General features: G+C 38.0%; 2 protein-coding genes and 3 non-coding genes across 5 annotated transcripts; all 5 read right to left on the reverse strand.

The window, feature by feature from the left end:
* Nucleotides 1–4,780: 4,780 nt before the first annotated feature.
* On the reverse strand, nt 4,781–8,630 carry kctd14 (potassium channel tetramerization domain containing 14). The gene is made up of 4 exons (XM_042414338.1): nt 8,475–8,630; nt 7,005–7,229; nt 6,718–6,852; nt 4,781–5,696 (listed from the first exon to the last, which is right to left on the reverse strand). Exons 1-4 carry the CDS (start codon nt 8,526–8,528, stop codon nt 5,385–5,387), a joined length of 726 nt encoding a protein of 241 aa, XP_042270272.1. The 5' UTR covers nt 8,529–8,630; the 3' UTR covers nt 4,781–5,384.
* Nucleotides 8,631–10,066: 1,436 nt separating this feature from the next.
* rps3 (ribosomal protein S3) lies at nt 10,067–17,223 on the reverse strand. The gene is made up of 7 exons (XM_042415152.1): nt 17,116–17,223; nt 15,008–15,138; nt 14,248–14,341; nt 13,472–13,566; nt 12,337–12,524; nt 10,889–11,092; nt 10,067–10,142 (listed from the first exon to the last, which is right to left on the reverse strand). The coding sequence occupies exons 1-6, from the start codon at nt 17,143–17,145 to the stop codon at nt 10,893–10,895; spliced, it is 738 nt and encodes a 245-aa protein (XP_042271086.1). The 5' UTR covers nt 17,146–17,223; the 3' UTR covers nt 10,067–10,142; nt 10,889–10,892.
* Nucleotides 10,451–10,600, reverse strand: LOC121899590. The gene has a single exon (XR_006096773.1). It is a non-coding gene; the product is annotated as a small nucleolar RNA SNORD15 (small nucleolar RNA).
* Nucleotides 12,832–12,982, reverse strand: LOC121899593. The gene has a single exon (XR_006096776.1). It is a non-coding gene; the product is annotated as a small nucleolar RNA SNORD15 (small nucleolar RNA).
* Nucleotides 13,781–13,930, reverse strand: LOC121899591. The gene has a single exon (XR_006096774.1). It is a non-coding gene; the product is annotated as a small nucleolar RNA SNORD15 (small nucleolar RNA).
* Nucleotides 17,224–20,438: the final 3,215 nt, after the last annotated feature.

Genomic DNA, 20,438 nt, shown 5'->3' on the forward strand with positions numbered 1-20,438 from the left:
TTTTTTTTCACATCATGATGCAAAATGTCTCTTAGGCTGTTGAAAAAAATCTCCATCTCTACATTTTGTGTGAGTCTGAGTCTGCCAAATTGCACCTGGTGTTGTTGTGAGAATATCTGACACATTTCCAACACTTCTCTTTCACTTCTCTTTCTTTTTTCAAGATACTGGAAGTACTTTGTAGAAAACTCTTAAAACGGGTGGATGTGAAAGCAGATTGAGGTAATTTCATCCTACAGATAGAAAATGGGAGTTGAAGGACTCAACAGTAACAGATAAACAGACTCAGACAAAAGGTCTTCTTAACTGCATTTCCAGGACAAACGTAGCTCTTTATTAAAATGAACTGCAGACATCTTGTTAATTATTACAAAAGTTTTTTTGTCGCTGGAATTTATCACTTCAATGTTGTGTTTGGTCGCTGCATAATTATAGGGGATAAAAGCCTCCATCAATGTTAGTCTGTATATGAATGAGATTTAATTATTTAATGAGATTAAATACATGACAACACGCAGCCAGCTGCTGAGGTAATAAACATCCACACCGTCATCAGTGTCACTTTTCTCATAACATAATCCAAGGTGTGAAATGCAACAGAGCGCAATTTTTCTCCTTCTGGGGGTTTTGAGAGGAAGTGATTGTGACACACTGTGGTGAAAATACTGTAGGCCTCATGTCCACGCCTGCAATTTCTTTGAACAAAGGAAGCAAACACACTTCGGTCTAAATCATTGTTCAAATATGTCTTAGTATTTGATATGTCCCCCTTTTGCTTTAACGACAGCATGCACTCGAGCTGACATGGACTCCACAAGTTTGTGCAAAACCAGATGACCCACGTTATCCAAAGAACTTCTTGAGATGTTACAGACTGCTCGGGTGTCTCAGTCTCCAAGTGCCCCCGTAAATCTTCACTGGGGTTTGAGATCAGGTGACTGCGGAGGAAAGTCCATGACAGTCAGGACTCCTTAGTTCTTTTCGGTCTTCAAGTAGTTCTTGCAAATCTTTGAGGTGTGTTTGGGGTCATTATCCTGCTGCAGTATGAATCCTTCTCCACAAAGATGCAAACCAGAGTGTGCAGCATAGATGTCGTCAATTCGGTGCAGGTGTCAACTCCAGAGTAGGCAAATCACCCTCAGACTTGAATATTCACACCACTATGTGTAAAAGTAATGAAAGGATGAAAAGGATTGGTTTATCATTTTAATATACAAATGTGAAGTGAGATCATTACATTTTCTCTATAACTCTCTGTGTGCTTTTGGACAGACATGTTGTTTCATTCTATTTCATGCCCAAAAAGGTAATATCTGGGTTTTAGGGTTAGGGGTTAAGGTTAGGGTTGGGGTTAGGGTTGGGGTTGGGATTAGGGGTTAGGGGTTAGGGTTAGGGTTGGGGTTAGGGTTGGGGTTGGGATTAGGGGTTAGGGGTTAGGGTTAGGGATTAGGGGTTAGGGTTAGGGGTTAAGGTTAGGGTTGGGGTTAGGGTTGGGGTTGGGATTAGGGGTTAGGGGTTAGGGTTAGGGTTGGGGTTAGGGTTGGGGTTGGGATTAGGGGTTAGGGGTTAGGGGTCAGGGTTAGGGTTAGGGGTTAGGAGTTAGGAGTTAGGGTTAGGGTAAGGGGTTAGGGGTTAAGGTTAGGGTTAGGGTTAGGGATTAGGGTTAGGGTTAGGGTTAGGGGTTAGGGGTAAGGGGTTAAGGGTTAGGGTTATGGTTATAGACATGCTAAGGGGACAAGGACCATATCTGGCTTGGGGCTCTTTGTTTCCTGAGTCTTTGGGAGATGTGACTCTTGTGTAACATACACGTGCATGTAAATGTATATCTTGTGGCTGTGTGTCATTGGCTGTAATCATATAAGCTGATATATTGACCAATCACAGATCATTTCTTTGTTCCTTCTGCAACTATAAAAGATTAGGTTTGCTCTTTGTTCGGTGAGACGAACTGATGCAAATCTTTGTGTGTTCTGTTCTTTTATTTTTCATATTGTTTTCATATGTGTGTTTGGTGTTTTCAGTTAATTTCTATGACACATGTTTGACTGTTGGTTTGATACACTGCAGTATTATTCTCTCTCCTGATCGTCTCCTTACATACACCCTTCTGTTAAAATAAATCTCAAACTTAGATTCATCAGTAAAAATGACTTTTTTCGAGTCATCCACTGTGAAATGTTGCTATTTCTTAGCCCACCCCGAGCGTTTGGCCTCGTTTCCCTTCCTGAGAAGTGGTTTAGAAACTGCTACTCATCCTCTGAGACTCACTACAAGACAGCTTTAGTTTCACAGTACTATTGCCGATTGGAGTCTTGCGTTCTTTATTTAGCAAATTCTGTATCTGTGATGAAGTTGCCCTTCTATCTCTCAGGGAACTAAGCTTGATGTATTGATCTTCTGATGGTGTGGTCATGTTTGGTCTGATCGTGTTTTGGATACAACTGATCCAGTTTCTGCAAAGTGTTTTAGAGCTCCATGCACTTCCCCCTTAGAAACCTTTAGTCTAGCTATGATTTGATGATGAGAAAGCCCCTCTTTGCTTAGAATAACAATTTGACTTCAGACACTTTCACTTAGTTCTGACATCATGTTTCCCACAATCACAATGCTACTTAGTGAACAATGATCTGCCGGAAACATGAGGCACAGCCATATTTATAACAGGTGAACACCGGCTGCAGGTTGAGTTCCTTGACCGAACGCTTCAATGGAAGAGACATGATTCAAGGAAATTTGACCTTTTGTACAAAGGAGTTAAGTTGATTAATGACACAGATTTACTTAAATTTGCTGACCTAGAAATAGTGCAGAATCTTAAATATTTCTTCTTCCTTTTATCATAACTTCTTGTGCTTTTAAATGTTTCTGAATCCTCAAACTTTCAGATTATTTTCAGGTTTAATGTGAAAATATTGAGATTTTCAACGTGGTCTCAGACTTTTGGACCCAATTGTACATGTAGGTTCAAGAAAACAAGATGTGAAGTTAGAAAATAAGGATGCAACCACCTGGGAAGTTACAAAGAATTTATACTAAAGGTATTTTTTATATAACAGGTACTTATTCTAATGTTACGGGATACTTCTGACCTACTGAGCAAAACAACTGGAAGTTTATGACAGACATATATTCGAGCATCTTGCACAGCTGCCTGAACAAGAGATGGACACTCCTGGTTTTCAGTTCAACTGTATTTACTGTAGAAAAAAACGTTAAAACTTACTGCACTAAGGTTTATAAAGCTTTATTGCTCAGTAATGGTCATACTGTGCCTTGTAATAATATAATAAATACGTGGTGGTTAAAAATACTTCTAGTTCTTCCCATACGTACCCCATAATATTACAATAGGTACCTATTATTTTAAAAAGTACCTACAGTACAAATTCGTTTTTTTAAGTTGTACCTACATGTATGTATGTTAGTACAAATTGGGAATAATAAGGCTGTACATTGTGGGCTGTAATCTAAACCTACTGAGCCCTTAAATAGACCCTCAGAAAGTGAAGCATCAATATTTCAATTAAGTGACAGTAGAGGTTATACTGATACACAACAAAATTGTTCTTTTACTTATTATTATTATTATTGTGAAAGTCTTTAGAGTTAAAAAGGGTAAGTGTAATAATCTTAGGCCTATTTTCCCCTCTGGTATTTAGAGAAACTGTTTCTTGAGTTAATTATCGTTATAAAATTATGCATTGAATGTTTTCTTCTATGTGTATTAAACATGTTTTGTTTATGTGTAAGCGATGTGAATGTGTTTTATATGTTTTCTTATGGATCACAATGAAACAAAAACAACAACTAGAAAATGGATGTTAATCAGAATCAAGTTGTCCACCTACAACGAAACTGTCTTTGTGCATATTTAAAATCTGTTTATCTAATCATTCATAAATGTTTTGTTTGGATTCAACCTTTATTTAAAGGCTCTCAGGTTTTCCATCACTTGTTGATGAGTCACTTGGCGGCTAACCCTGAACAGTTTAACCTGGTCTGGTTTCCTGAGGACAGTTTCAGTGTCCCATTTAAAGGCTTTAAATGCTGATATTGCTGCATTCAGTCTCACACAAACATTGAATACTTCACTTTTTTTTCCTATTGTCCAATTTTATCACTTGAAGACCATAAAATAAGCATTTTCTATCAGACCAGAGCAGGGAGGAGTCCTCTAAATCTGTGGTCTTAGTCTTTGTACCCACCACGTTATAATCACTTATGTTTGTTGTTTTTTTTCACACTTGGATCACACAGGAAGTGGTCCGACATAAAGGTACGGCGGTTGCTTCGATACACTGCTCTGCTCTGCGGTGAACTGCTTTCTGCAGAGATGCTTTTTCAGCTTTTGTGTTGTATGACCTTTTTGTTTCTTTTAATTTGGGTCGTGGTGCCCGCCATCGCGTGTATGACGCAGTATTTTTCTCAATCACCAGGCACAATTTCCCCTGGCATCAAATATTACGCAGAACTATGAGCACCTGTGTGATACCCCGAAACTGAACACAGAAACAAACAATGGCCTTAAAGAAATCAACAAAAACTGAACAGAGTATCATTCACAAATGTACTATTTATTGCAGTATAATTCATTTGTATTGCACAACACTGTCCAGGTGTTCATGTTAATATGTCCATACGCCTGTAGCCGGTCAAGCGCACTAGAGCTACAACAATTAGTCGATTAATGGATCAAGAGAATATTAATCAGCAACTATTTTGATAACTGAATCATCTTTTTAGTCTTTTTTTTTTTTTTAAAGGAAAAACTGCTTTTCTTTGTCATTCATGATAGTAAAATGAATATCTTTAGGTTTTAGACTGCTGCTCAGACAAAACAAGACATCTGAAGACATGACTTTGGGAAATTGTAACCAGCATTTTTTTGCTTATTTTTGACCTTTTATTGACCAAACAAGGGAAACATCAGCAGAATGATAAACAGTAAAAAAACAAAAATGTACCTGGTTAAACAACCTTCTTCTAAACTTGAGTGAAAAGAAAATGTTTGTAACTGGTTAATTGTTTTTTTTTTATTACAGTTTAGCAGCAGTAAGATGTGTTTCCACTGACACTACACAAGATATGAAACAATATACGTATCTATGAGCACCTAAAAATAATTATAAGCTACAAGTGTTTGTTTTAAGAAAGCAAGGAGCACATATGAATACTTCAGAGAGTGAAACTGAAATTCATTATGTTTACTGACCCCTTGTGTCCAACATGGCTAGTGTTCAAACATAGAGGTATTACTTTACAAAATGTTTTGGAATAAACTGCAGAAACTTGGTCTTTTGACAAATCTCATTGATCAAAAACACAGTTTTTAAGAAAAAGTTTCCACTTCTGCTCTGAATAAAAACACAACAGCATGACTCTCCTCACCACCAGGTGAATATGAGTTTGTAGAAGTAATTGTAGCTCCTGGACATGAAGCTCTTCTCCATGACGTGAGGCTCGACACTCACGCTGTAGCCCTGACTCTCAATGTCCATCCTGATACAATCCAGCAGGTCTTTGACGGACGGGACGGCTTTCCAGGGTCCGAACGTCACCACCGATTCCTTATCCGCCTCCAGGCTGTTGATGGCGTTGTCGTAGAAACCCAGATCCTCCTCCGTCCGCAGTACGCAGATCATGATGGTGGAGTGCCGGGCGGCGATGGCCTCTGCTCTGGCGATACGAATCAGCACCTGGAAGAAAAGTGAAACGATCGTTGATTAATCACACGACGGAAAATTAATCGCCAACTGTTTTGATAATCGATTACTCATCATTTTTAAAGAATAAATGTTAAAATTCTCTGGTTCCAGCTTCTTAAATGTTGATATTTTTGGTGTGTTTATTCCTTTATGACAGTAAACTGAATATCTTTGAGTTGTGGACTGTTGGTTGGGACAAAACGAGACATTTTCGGTTGAATTTTAGCTTATGAGAAACAGTTTTTGACTTTTTTTTCTCCATCATTTTCAAACACATGCAGCCTTAGAAAAACTGTGTCTGGAGCTGAAACAATGAATTGATTAGTTGATCAACAGAAATGTAATAGGTAATTATTTTCGTAATTGATTTAGGTGATTTTTTCTGGCAAAATTTGTGACTTTTTTCTTCTTTTTATGTCATATATTGCTCTGAATATACTCTGAATATTATGGTATCTTGGACTGAGAAAACTAAGACCAACTAACTAATAAACTAATCGATTAATCGAGAAAACAGTCGATGGATTAATTGATGATGAAATAATTGTTAGTTGTAGCTCTAATCAACAGATAATCTTTAATCTTTAAGAAGATTAAACCTGAAGTGAGCAAACTATTTTCCAATTATATTATACTGATATATTATATGAAAAGTTTTCATTAAATGGCAATTTCAGTGTCATTAAACAGAAAAAACATCGCTTGTGTGGACAGATTAATAATATTAGAGGGTTATGTTGTGCTTTCATTTTGTCTTTGTTCCCGACACATTTAATTGGTATTTTGAGTGTTTTTAATAGTTTTTGGACGACAACGGATGTCTGCAGCACAGAGGATACGGACACACACACACAAGACTTGTTAGTAGATCAGTTCATCGTTGGTTTGGCTCCAAACATGAGATTTGTTTGCAGTTAGAAAAATAAAGAAGATGACCAGCCTGATCTTTTAACAATGAACAATTCATAGTGTTCTGGAAATTTTCGTCACTGCATCGCTGAGTGTATCTGACCTCGATGTTTTCTTTGTAGTGCGGGACTCTGGAGAGGAACTGCTGCCTTCCCACGAGCTCCCCGAACAGCTGAGGAGTTTCCTCTAAACGTTTGATCAGTGGTTTGATGTTGTAGTGGATCGCTTCCTTGTGAACCTGCAGGAAAAAAAACACAAAACATGATTCTGAAGTTCTGTTTCAACGAGCCCCTCTAAAAAACACACATTTATCTTTATATATCAATAAAGGACTCCATGATTTCTTTAAACAGCTTTACACTGATCCTGTGTCAATCACAGGACTCAAACCTCCGGGATGTTCTCAGCGGGCAGCCGGTCTGATCTCAGGAACTCCAGAACGGCTCCAAAGTGCGAACCGTCCCTGTCGATGAAGTAGCATCCCTCAGCGTCGGTGCATAGTTTGGGCTTCCCGCCGAACAGCTCGGCCAGCTTGGAGTCCGGGTGTTTCCTCAGCGTGCTCAGAGAGGTGCTGAAGACGTGACCTCCGACATTTAACTGCACAACAGGAGTGCGCTGGAGGGAAAGATAAAGAATTTAAATCAACGTTTAACTTTATCCTCATATTTGTTGCAACACTTTATGAACTATTTCCCAAAACAAGATGGACCAAAAAACTAATTAATTAACAATTATTCAAGAAAATCAACAGACTAAAAAATAGATATTTGGGTTGAATTTTGATGCTGATCAGACTTAGTGAGGAATCAGAAGATGAAGCTTTGGGCTCTGGGAACTTGTGATGTGCTACATGTGATATTATGGATTGATTGGCTGGAAAAGCAATCCGTTCTTGCACTCAATGACAGAAAAATGAACCGGCACGTCAGGTACTCAAACACATACTGTACACCGTGTGTGTTTAGTGGCTACAGGAAGGGCGTCAGCTCGCTCAGGTTGATAAGACCACATGCCTTCACCAACTGTCTTTTAGAGAATCACTGATGCAAGTTATTCCTGAAACAGGTACAGACCAGCAGTGACGGCAGGACTTGATCAGTCATGTTAGAGTCATTACAGATATGTGCAGAGTTTTGCATCTTTTCACGTGTTGTTGAAAACTTAATACACTTTTTGAAAAAGCGGGAAATACATAATGAATAATAAACTAATCTGTAAAGTCACATTAGGGGATTTTGTAACGAGAAATAGTCTATAAACAAAGACAACGTACATCTTTACCATCATTAATGTTGTAGTTTTTGGATAAGCTTTGTTCATGTGATCATAACAGGCTGATAAATACTCACACAGCAACTTAAAAGCACTTAAACAACCTCTCTGGTGTGTACAAACAGTCCAACTGGAGTTATCTTGGATCATTTGATTCTTTTGTCTCATTTATCCCTCAAACCAGGATCATAAACAACGTTTTGTGCTATTAAAAACCAGATTTAGTTGTTTAATCCGTGTACATCCCCCCCTTTTATATGAAAATGTTACAGTTAAAGGGTTAATATTCCTCCAACCGAGACATTTTTTCTTCTGTCTCTCAACTCTGCAGATTCCTCGGCGTTGGATTTGAGTTTCGTGGAACAAAGCGGCGGTAAAAACAGCTGTAAACGAGCAACAAACTCTCTCAGACCTTAAACTTTGCAAAACTGAAAAAAGAAGTTGGAAATAGCTGCAGTGAATAATGGGCTCATGCCTGCGCGCGCCTCCATCCACCTGTTGAGTCACTGCGCAGGTGGGAAGTTCAGTTTAACTCGCGCAGCTTCACTAAACATCTTAATTATCACGTTAAAAGTGTGTTTGTCTTACCGGAATGGCGGTTGAAGACTGTTTTTCAGATGATTTGTAGTCCGGTAGACTCATCGTGTCTTCGGTGTCTGTCCAGGTGTGAACTCAGCTGCTCGGCAGGTAGCCGCTCGGGGGGCGTGGCCTAACCCGGACGTGGTGTACGGGTGTTGACAAGATGAGTCACTCTTAGTAATAAATATTTTATGTCTCTCATACCTGAGTGATTAGATAGAGATTTTTATTTGAATTCTCTGAATTTTGACCATTCCCTGTTACTGTTGTAGTATTATGATATTGTATGTATGTACAGTATTTATATATAGTTACACATCACTGCATTTCTTCATCATAAAATAATTCAAACCATATTTTTGATTGATTTTGATTGGTATTTTAATCCCTGAAAGCAATTTGTAGTCTTCTGTGTATATTGCATTTGTGGTACCAGGAAATAGAGCAGAGTGAGACCTCTTTACAGCTTTGAGCTCTCTTAAAAAGCTCCTTCAAAGCAAATTATGTAGAAGAATAACACAACAGTCAGGAGCCCAAATGAACATTTAACATGTTTTTCTTGCTGTAATCATTCCTCCTGTTCATACTGACCATTAGAAGATCCCTTCATAATGTGATGGGGGACAAAATCCACAGTCCTCCTTCTGGGCAAAAATGTATTTAACATGTTTATCTGAAGCTAATATGAAGCTTCAGCGTCCAAATGAGTCAAATCAAGTAGATATCTTTCAACATTTAGCATTAAAAAAATCCCTCTTTGTGTTTCCTCAGACAGCATTTCCTTGTTGAGCTGCGGTGGAAGTATAGTAACAAAAAGAGGGACTTTGGCACTAAAAAGACTAATGTTGAAAGATATTTACTTGATATGACTAACTCAGACTGCTGTAGCTTCATATTAGCTTCACATCAACTTTTAAATGACTGTGTGGACACATTGTGGATTTGGGGTCCCATCACTTACATTGAAGGCACATTAGAAGATCTTTTAATATCTAGTATGAGCAGGAGGAATAATTACAGCAAGGAAAACCTCTTTCACTGTTCATATGGACACCTGACTGCTGGTTTAAGACAGACTGGAAAAACTGTGAACTTGTCCTTTAAGTCCTCACTGCTGCACCTTCATGTGACATAAGCTTAAATAATGTGAGTCAGATCACAAAACTCCTAAAGTTATTAGAATAAAGAACTCAACTGTCAATGGATGCAGCAAATAACACAAACATGTTCTGCACACAAAAAGCTAACTGAACTGCTGCAGGCAGAATTTCACTTAAAAAAAAACAAAAAAAAAACCACAAAAGGAGACACGTATAGTTACACTCACTACATTTAACAACTTACTGGATCATTTTTATGAACGAACTCTGCACGACTTGTGATAAAACCTGAAGGATGACGTGTCTGAATGAACTGCATCACTTCCACAGTCACATTTGAGCTTTTTTCTGCTGCATTTTGTTTATTTATCATGTATTCAAAGATACGTTTTGTATTGAATTCAATTAAACATTTTAGTGATTTCCAAACTAATCTTGTAATTCTCTCACTTTTCCAGGTTTTCAAGACATTGTGAACAAAGTGACAACGACATGATAAAGTGTATTTTCCAGATTTTATTGTTTTTGTACACAAAAAACACAGGGTCTTGCTTCCATCTGGTGAAACGATGAAAACCTGTAAAAAAGAGAAAATAATCAATTAAAAAACAGCTTAAACATTTGTGCATCAATTAACAGACACTGTTAGAACAATAACACCAAACCAAAGAGCATTCAGTGATCGATATTTTTCACCATTTTCTGACGTTTTACGGACTAAACGACTAATTGGGAAAATAATTGCAACCCTGTTCATTGTATGAAAAACTTTGGGCAGAATTTAGCTTCAATATTTAGTTCCCATTGCAAACGAATCACCTGCTCTGGTCAGTTTGTTGGTGTGTTATTATTTAATATTTAACAGTGTTTGTCTACAGCTTCAACCCTTCTCAGACAAATGCCTCGATGTCTTCAACCGAAAAAGACTCGCTGATCTGAGGAACTGGAGCAGAACCACAGAACGTGACCCTGAACCAGCGACCACCAGAACCAGACTGAGTCCTGTTCCGACTCGTCATCGTATCATCACCGAAGGAACATAAACTGAGCCACTGAACCGACACGTCACCCTCACGCTCGTTACAACGGAGGCCAGTTTCTGATTAAATCACTACCACCATGACAAAAACAGTGAGAGCTTCAATTAAAACGGTTATTAAACTGTATGGAAGCAGCTGATTGGCTCAATTTGTTATTATTATAATATATTCAACATTTTGTGGTGTCTGTTATCACATGAGAGCGATTACTACAGTGTTTACATCCATTAAAAGAAATAATGAGTTCAGGTTGTCGCGGTGACGGGACCCTGCGGTCTCTTACCCTCTTATGCGGTGGGTACTGGTGCTCCCTGGGGCATGACGGGCACCTCTGGCTTGGCCCCCTTCTGCTCAGACATGGGTGTGGTGGGCAGGGTCTCCTCCTTGGGCTCCACGATGCTGACGTGGTCGGGCAGGGGCTTCTTGGGGCCGATCTTACCGCTGGGGTCCCAGGGCAGCATGATCTTCACCTTGATGCCCAGCACACCTGAGGATCACAAAGACATTTTAGCTCCAGCTGAACTCAAAGCTATGAAGTAGCGCTGCGATGTTTAGCTAATTAATCAACTAGTCTATTCAAAGAAAATTAATCAGCCACTATTTTGATAATTGATTAATTGTTTCAGTTATTTTTTAAGTAAAAATGTCAAAAAATTCTCTGGTTCCAGCTTCTTAACTGTGAGGATTTGCTTGTTTTCTTGTCATTTGGGGGAGAAGCATATTCATGGCATCATAGAGGGCTCTATAAAAATTGTGAATGGCATTTTTTTTTCACAATTTACTAACAAGAAGAAGAAACAACTTTCTGACTAAACTGGACATCTGTGCTAATTGTTGTGTCTGCAGTTGTTACTTGTTCTAAGTAGCTCAGTTAGGGTTACATGATGTGTGGAAATAGTTATTAAAATATGCACAAACAGCTTATTTTAAGTGAAGTAACGTAGCTGATAGCTGCTGTATTAGCCAGCTTGAGTCATGACAGTCCAGTAAACTGATGTGAAGTTTTAGTCTGACTCAGGATGGTTAGCAGATTTAAGCAGACTCTGACTGTCTTGTAGTGAATCTAGAGATCACATCTATGAGGGGAACAGACTGGGAAAACAAGACTGCACACACTGATCTGAGATCTGTTTGTTAATGTGATTATAATCAGATGTGAAGCTGTGGAAGTCGACCAAACGGTGTGTTGATTCTACTTCATTCAGTGTGTTTCTACCTGCTGGTATCAGACTGATGTCAAACAGTTCACAGGGATTAGTGAGCAGACTTTCACTTTCTGTTGTCTCTGTTTACACTAATCATTAAAGTGGATGTGCTGTATGGGATGATATTTATGTTTTAAAATATGCATAATGATGAAGCCATTGCAGGTCTTATTATTCTTACTCAACTGTTGCACATGTAGGCCTAAAAAATATAAGTGTGATGTTGTAGTCTTTTTGTGTTTGCCAAAGAAAAATGAGAACAAAACTCAGTTTTATGACCAGCAAATATTCACAATTAAGCCTATCATGTGCAAAGGAAACAGTGTTGCTCATTTATTGAAGGCTAAAAAAAGGTATTTATCTGACTGAAATTGAACTGAGAGACAAGTCCTCCTCCAAATACTTGTGGACTGCAAAGTATCATTTGGTTTGGTTTCAGTACCAATAATCAGGCCGTCACAGGTGTCAAAAGACCGAGCAGCAAACCTTCAAAACACCAAACACAGTAATCAGCTGCTGTACTCACCCTGCCTTAGCAGGACGTGGCGGACTGCTGTGTCGACGTAGTAGTTGACGGGGTCTCCGCTGTGGATCATCAGGCCATCCACAAACTTCATGGACTTGGCCCTCTGACCCCTCAGCTTACCGGACACAACGACCTCACAGCCCTTAGCGCCGCTCTCCATGATGAACCTCAGAACACCATAGCAAGCCCTGAAAGACAAGAGGGTGACAGTAGTCTTAATATACAACAATTAAAACTGGTTTATACTTGATGCAGGAGTTGCTGGAGATCGACTGTTAATAAGTTTAGTTCTGTCAGTTTATAAAATTCAAGTACATTTTGTGAAAGCTGGTATTAATTTAAAGCTTTAGTTTGGGTAGAACTGAGCATTAATTATACTTTTACAATTCATTTAATAGCAAACAGAAACACCTTGTTTTGGTCGTTTTACTGACGGGTAAATTCTCTAGATAACCTTTCACTATTTTAAAAAAGTCGACTGTGTACAGCTTCAACCCTTCTCAGACAAATGCCTCGATTGTCTTCAACCGAAAAAGACTCGCTGATCTGAGGAACTGGAGCAGAACCACAGAACGTGATCCTGAACCAGCGACCACCAGAACCAGACTGAGTCCTGTTCCGACTCGTCATCGTATCATCACCGAAGGGACAAAAAACCACCGAACCAACACGTCACCCTGAAGAGTATCACTTGTGCAGAAATACTTGTGCACAACATATTTCATCTCCTGTCTATCATTGAGTTTACTTTAAGCAGAAACACGTCACACTTGATGCTGTTATTTGCATGACTGACTTTATTCTTTTTGTTTTATCAGGTGTCAATTCAAGTTAAATACATCCCATTTATATGATGAGAATAAAACACCAGCAGCTCAAACTGACCAGTCAGTCCTTCCTGCCGCTTCCAGGAATTTTTCACTATTATCTGACATTTCACAGACTAAATAATTAATCAAGGAAATAATTGTCAGATTCATTGATAATGACAAATAATTGTTAGTTGTAGTCCTGTTTATTAGTGTCAAAATGCTACACATCATCTTTAGATAAAGAACAGCTGCAGTGAGTAGCTCGCATGTTGAATTGATAATATTTGTTACTGTAGGTGACAATAAATCAAACCAGTGCTTACCTACGCACAGCCAGACCTCCCAGCAGCTTGTAACGCAGAGACTCAGCCTGAGCGATGGCGCACAGACCACGAGTGGCAACTTTCTCAGCGTACAGCTGAAAGAGAGGAGAGACGATTCAAACACTCTGCTAATATAAAACCACAAGTTAGAGAGGAGTGAGTCAAGAGTACTGAAATGTTTTCTTTACACTGAATTTAATGCAGATACATGAATTTGCTTTCAAAACATAAAATGTCACAACTGCTGTCAGGGATGTTTAATCTTGTGTCCTGTTTGTGGAAGTAAAGTTCACTCCTGACTGTTTCGACCCTTCTCAGACAAATGCCTCTGTGTCTTCACGTGGAAAGGACTCGCTGATCTGAGGAACTGGAGCAGAACCACAGAACGTGACTCTGAACCAGTAACCGCCAGAACCAGATTGAGTCCTGTTCTGTCTCGTCATCGTATCATCACCGAAGGGAGGACGATCAATACTGTCAAATGTTATAGGTGTTGCTGTGCAGCTGTCAACTTTGGTCTGGGCAATATTTAAATAACTTTATTACACCCTGATGCGAATCTTCAGTATTTAAATACTACAAGATTTACTAGTTTGTTGCCTTCATTGTTGTGTTTAACCATTTTACTTTGATTTATTAGTCAAAAGTAAAATGAATCACCAGTATTAACACCAGGAGTTTGTTTTTCTGCAACTAAGCACAATGAAATGCTTTAAAAAAACTCACTATTATCTTATTTTCCCTTTTGTAGTGAGCACAAATTCTGGTCTCCTTACCTCGACGCTGCCCTCAGGGAAGCCGAACCTCTTCTGGACCACAGCGGTCAGCTCTCTGATCCTACGGCCCTTCTCTCCCAGAACATTCTGGGTCCTGAAGACAGATTAACATCTACTGTTACACTGTGATCATGTGCAAAAAAACATTTATCTGTCCACAGCGTCCACTGGAAAGTTCAACATCACACTCTTTAAGTTTTGTCCTGTGGCAGTACTGAATATTACACAGCTAAGCTATGATCTTGATACATTACTGCCTGGATAGAAACTAGAAGATTAAAATCTCTCTTATAGATGAGGAGTGTTTCATTCAAAAGATGAAAAACAATACAGGAAGTCCAGTTTGAGTCACAGATTCATGAGTTTGAAGGTTTAACAGATGCCAACACAACATACTGTGGTGCCCATTTCATTTTACCATCACATGGTGAAAGGTTCAAAAATACTCTTCACATTTCAAGTAATCTATCAGGACTTTGGGCTCCATGTATGATTAGCCAACACAACCTTACTGGATAACTCTGCAGCTTTAAGGTTAAGACACTGGAGAACGTCCCTGGCATCTTAATGTCATTCATACTCTTTCCACTAATTTCCCATCATGTCTCTGCTGTCAGATGTCACTCTGGTATTAAAACAAAAGGAAGCATAAAAATGCCCCTAAAATATATTTTAAATGTTTCTAATCTATTTGACTTCTGTCAGGATATAAACCTGGAATTATTTGGTACATACACATTTATTGATAAGTAAAACTCACCTTGTGGCCAGGATGATGATCTCGGTCCTGGTTGGAGTCACACGCACCTCCACACCGGAGTAGCCATCCTCGGCAAGCTCACGAGTCAGAAACTCGTTCAGCTCGGCCTTGAAGATACCGTCTGAGACGAACTAGAGAGACAACAGAGTCGACTTCAGTATGATTGAACAACATGGGAAACCCAAACCTGTGATGACATTGAATGAACAAATAATAAAGGTAAAAGAAACTAATGAATGAGTCTGAGTAGCTTAATTCATAATATTACATCAATACTATATTAAAAACAATTTAATTCAGATTGACGCAGGCTGTAGAAAGAAACTCTAGAGATACTCTACAGGTAGTGATAACAAGGCTGCAGAAAAGTGACGGTGAACATGAGTGGAGCGGAGGAAAAGCTTCGCAGTCAGTTGTCAATGTGGCAGTAAACGTACAGTAAACGTACAGCACAGACTACAGAGTGTCAGTTAATAAACGCTGCAGCTTCTCAAGACCGAGAAAAGTCTCGTCTGTTTCTCCAACCGATGGAGAAGTGAAGGAGGTTAATTTAACCTGACGACACTGAACGCAACGGAGAAATGTTACTGCTGAGTCTCTCCTGAGTTTTGCTTCAGCACATTCAGCCCCGACCTGACTGACATGGACTCTGTCCCGAACATGGACACCACACGTTATAGAAACGTAGAAACCTCAACGTCTGCACAGCTGTGAACCCATCACAGTGAACAACAGTGTGTTACATTAATGCAATTATTTGTGATTTCACATTTGCACATAACCTGTACTTTAAACTGTGAACTTTTATACATTCCCGGGCAAAATATCTTGTACAAGTCAACAGCTCTTTTCACTAAGATTTTTTACAATATTTTACATTTTAATTGCAGATTTTCTTTTAAAGTTCTATACTTCCACCACAGCTCAACGGGGAAACACAAAGAGGGAATTTGATGCTAAAAAGACTATAAATGTGTCAGATATCCACTAACTCGGACTGCTGAAGACTCATAAGCTTCACATCAACTTTCAAATGCATTTTTGCACAAAATGACTGTGTGGACATCAATTAGGATCATGTCCACAAGCAGAAGCAGGTTTTACATATACTTGCAGAAACCAGGATTTGATGAATTGAAGCAGACGATCATACAACAGCACGTTTTTTTTTTAAGTGTTACAGGCAGTTGGTAAAGGACAGGTTCATAATATATTAAAGTTAAAACAACCACCAGGAGCCAAAGTTAACATTGAAACATGTTTTTCTTGCTGTAATCATTCCTCTTGTTCATACTGACCATAAGAAGATCCCTTCATAATGCACTTACAACATAAGTGATGGAGGAAATCTACAGTCCTGGTTTACTGCAAAAATGCGTTTAAAAGTTGATGTGAAGCTTATATGAGGCTTCAGCAGTCTGAGTTAGTCATATCAAGTGCACATCTGCCACATTTACAGTCTTTTTAGCATCAAGTATAGTAACAAAAAGAGGGACTTTGGCACTAAAAAGACTATAACGTTGAACGATATCTACTAGATTTGACTCATTTGACTCAATGACTGTGTGGACACTGGCTTTTGGCCCCCTTCACTTCCACTGAAAGCACATTTGAAGGGTCAGGGTGAACAGGAGGAATGATTACAGCTAGGAAAACCTCTTTCAGTGTTCATAGAGACACCTGACTGTAGTTTTAAGGCAGACTTGAATAAACTGTAAACCTGTTAAAAGTGAAATGATTCTCCGGCACTAGCAAACACGACGTCAGTTGACTGTAACTCGACTTTAGATCTCCTAACGCTTATTAGACCAAACACCAACAACGTTTACGTGAAACGAGGAGTTACAACTTATATTTCACACCGTATTAAGTCTGAATTAATAGGTTTTCTCACAAACACCCGCTTTCTAATATTTAGCGGCTCATGTCGGCTGGTTCAGCCATGTTGCACCGCCGGTAGCATCTATATCAATCCTCCTCATATCGGCGGAGTACGACCTCCACAAACACCGGAGCGGACATTAAACGGTTTTATCCACACCGACAGCGGCCCATTTATCCAGAAACACGCTCTGTGTGAGTAACAACGCAGATAAAACAGCGCTAACCTTCCTCTTCTTGGAGATTTGCACCGCCATCTTCGATAGGCCGCAGACAGGAAAGGACCCTCAGAGGACGCGGAAATGCTTTTATACCAGAATGTGTCACTTCCGGTGAACTCCTGGTCAGAACACCGCTGGGACTTGTAGTTTTCTTTTAAGTGACACATGTTCGATGACTTTATCGATCCTCCAAGCAGAAAACTGACAATTTAAACAGCAGCAGTTAGATTTAAATTGTTTTTACTGACCGTAAACACTTAACGGCTGTTTCATACTGAAATATAATCTTTTAAATGCTGTTGAATGGCAGCTGTCAGTGGTGGAAAGTAGCTAAGTACAATTATTCAAGTACTGTACTTAAGTACAATTTCAAGGTACTTGTACTTTACTTGAGTATTTCCATGTGATACTACTTTATACTTCCACTCCACTACATTTCACAGTTAATATTGTACTTTCTACTCCACTGAATTTATTTGACAGCTTTAGTTACTTTTCAGATGAAGATTTGACACAATGGATAATATAACAAGCTTTTAAAATACAACACATCGTTAAAGATGAAACCAGTGGTTTCCGACATGCAGCAAAAAGCAGTGTGTAGTCGGGGTCACATTTCAGATGTCTATGAGTTGTTAACAGCTCCACCAAATAGTGATTTTTCCCTCTAAACTTCTCACATGGTTTCATTTCAATAAATGTTTCAAATGATCCAATATTTCACCAAAAATCAAAGATTAGAGAAAAAGTCCAAAAACTGAAAACAGATTTGTGTATCAGAACTTTGTTTTTTCTTCTTTCTTCTCCCATTAATCATCTCATGACCCCTCAGATTTATCTGCTGACCCTTTGGAGGGGCCCGACCCCTAGGTTGGGAACCACTGGACTAAACTAGCTAACTGTATATAAAGTAGTGTAAACTAGCTCCACCTCCAGCAGCTACAACAGTAACATGCTGCTCTAACACTGATGCTTCAGTATTAATAATCTAATGATGTCATATATAATAATATATCAGTCAGAGGGACCAAAACACTACTTTTACTGCAATACTTTAACCACATCAAGCTCATAATACTTATGTACTTTTACTGTTGTAGGATTTTTCATGCAGGGCTTTTACTTGTAGTGGAGTATTTTTACATTGCAGTGTTGGTACTTTTAATGAGTATTTCTTCCACCAGTGGTAGCTGGTTTTGGGACAGAAGCAGGTAAATTAAATCCAAGAAAAACGGTATTTATTGAGTAAATACAGGGAATGTACTTGCAGCAGTGATGGTAGGGGTGGATGTAGGCATAGAGTGTGTGTATTTGTGTAAGATATAAAACAGAATTATAATAACAATAATTATTATTTTCCAAATAAAACTGAGTGATAAACCTGAATTATAATAGTAATTATTATCATTACATTTTTCCCAGCTAATAGAAGTATAGCTATTAGTTTTAGATACATGCTACCTGTATCAATATATTCTTCCCAAACTAAGACCACATTTCTAATACAGCTTTATTTTCTGTTGTAAAGAGCGTGGCAAAGAAGAAAGGCAGCAATCAGTTCTACTTACCAATCTTTATTCATTCTGACCCAAACTAAAATAAATGCTGCTTGCAAAGTATGATGTGGAAGCTAGATGGGATCTAAAATTAATAAATAACAGAGAAGAACACTTTTCAATAGACTTCTGCACCATAACACAGTAACTACATGATAAAATACACCTACATGACCAAACATATTCAGAAATAAATGAAACGAAAAATGATTTTGTAATTATTCTTGAGTTGTCAGTTAAATACTACAACTTGTTATTCTTTAATCAGAATAATAATAATTGTCATTTTGAGTTTCACTATGAATGAAATGTGTGGTACAAATTAACTGTATTATTATTATTATTATGGTTATCACACACACACACACACACACACACACACACATATATACATATATAGACACTACCAGCTCTTTTCACTCACTGAGAATATATTTTTACTTTCTTTTATTGTAAAATTTGATTCAAATTTATAATGACTTGAATTTTGTGATATAAATTTTCTCTTGTATTTTTTTCCTTGTATGTAAAAACCTACTGAGCAATAAACCTGTGTCTGATTATTATTTTTTCATATTATTTATGATGATTGTTTTATTTTGTTTTATTTTGTGCCTTGACACTATATAATGCCTATATTATAGATTATATGTCTATAATGTATATAATACTTATCATTGATTATAAATATTATTAATATTAAATAGAGGTAGATATGTCAGTAATAATGTTGATAGTATCTGTACTAACAACAATAACAATACACTCCTGCATCATGTAATGCATTCAAACATCACCTACCTCCATTTACATACTTGTCAGTGGAGAGACAACCCCCCCCCCAAAACAAACAAACAAACAAACAAACAAACAAACAAACAAACAACAGAAAAACCTTGTGATTTGTGTTTGTCTTCACACCTGAGCTGACAGTTGACGTGTGTATCTAGAAACTGCAGCACTACATTGAATTTGTGTCTAAATTACATTGATATTAATAATTAATATGTCCAAATCATTATCAGTGTAATTATTAATTATCACTGATCAGTAACATTAGTTCTGGCAAAGTCTGTATAAAGAGTAGTAACGTGTTTACTGCCCTCTGGTGGCCAAAGTGAAGAACTACAACTCCAATACATATCAAGTTAGACACGATAACACAGTATGACTTCCGGTTGATACTACAAGATAAAATACATCCACGTAACCAAACTAAGCAGTCCGACAGGAATAATATGAGATGAAAATAAAAATTATTATTCTTGAATTGTTCCGGTTAAATACTATAAATACTACAACTTGTTATTCTTTAATCAGAATAATACAGATAATAATAATTGTTATATTACATATAGGTGCTATTGTGTGTTTTTGCTTTGCACTGTTTGTTATTGTGCTGTTATATGTTTTATTTGTAAGGGACTGCAGATGAAAATTAGCTTTAAAGCCAACTCTGGTGCAGTACATCAAATGTTAACATTTATGTTTAAAACTGTACATTGTCCCAATAAATACAATACAAATAAATATACTGTATATATGTATATACGTATATCAATTTTTACTTTTTTTTATTGTGACTGTTGTGATAGTTGTATTTTTTCTTACCTATTTTTAAATGTTGTTATGCACCAAAACACCAAGGATGCACAAACCTACTTTACTTACCTAATAAAGCAACAATGAGAAACACCGGTGCTCACGGTTATAAAGTAGTAAACTCCAGGTGAATGCAGCTGCTCTAGAAGTTAAACTGGTCAACTACAGACA

The sequence above is a fragment of the Thunnus maccoyii genome, chromosome 6 (genome assembly GCF_910596095.1).
Source record: "Thunnus maccoyii chromosome 6, fThuMac1.1, whole genome shotgun sequence".
NCBI classification, from domain to species: Eukaryota; Metazoa; Chordata; class Actinopteri; order Scombriformes; family Scombridae; genus Thunnus; species Thunnus maccoyii.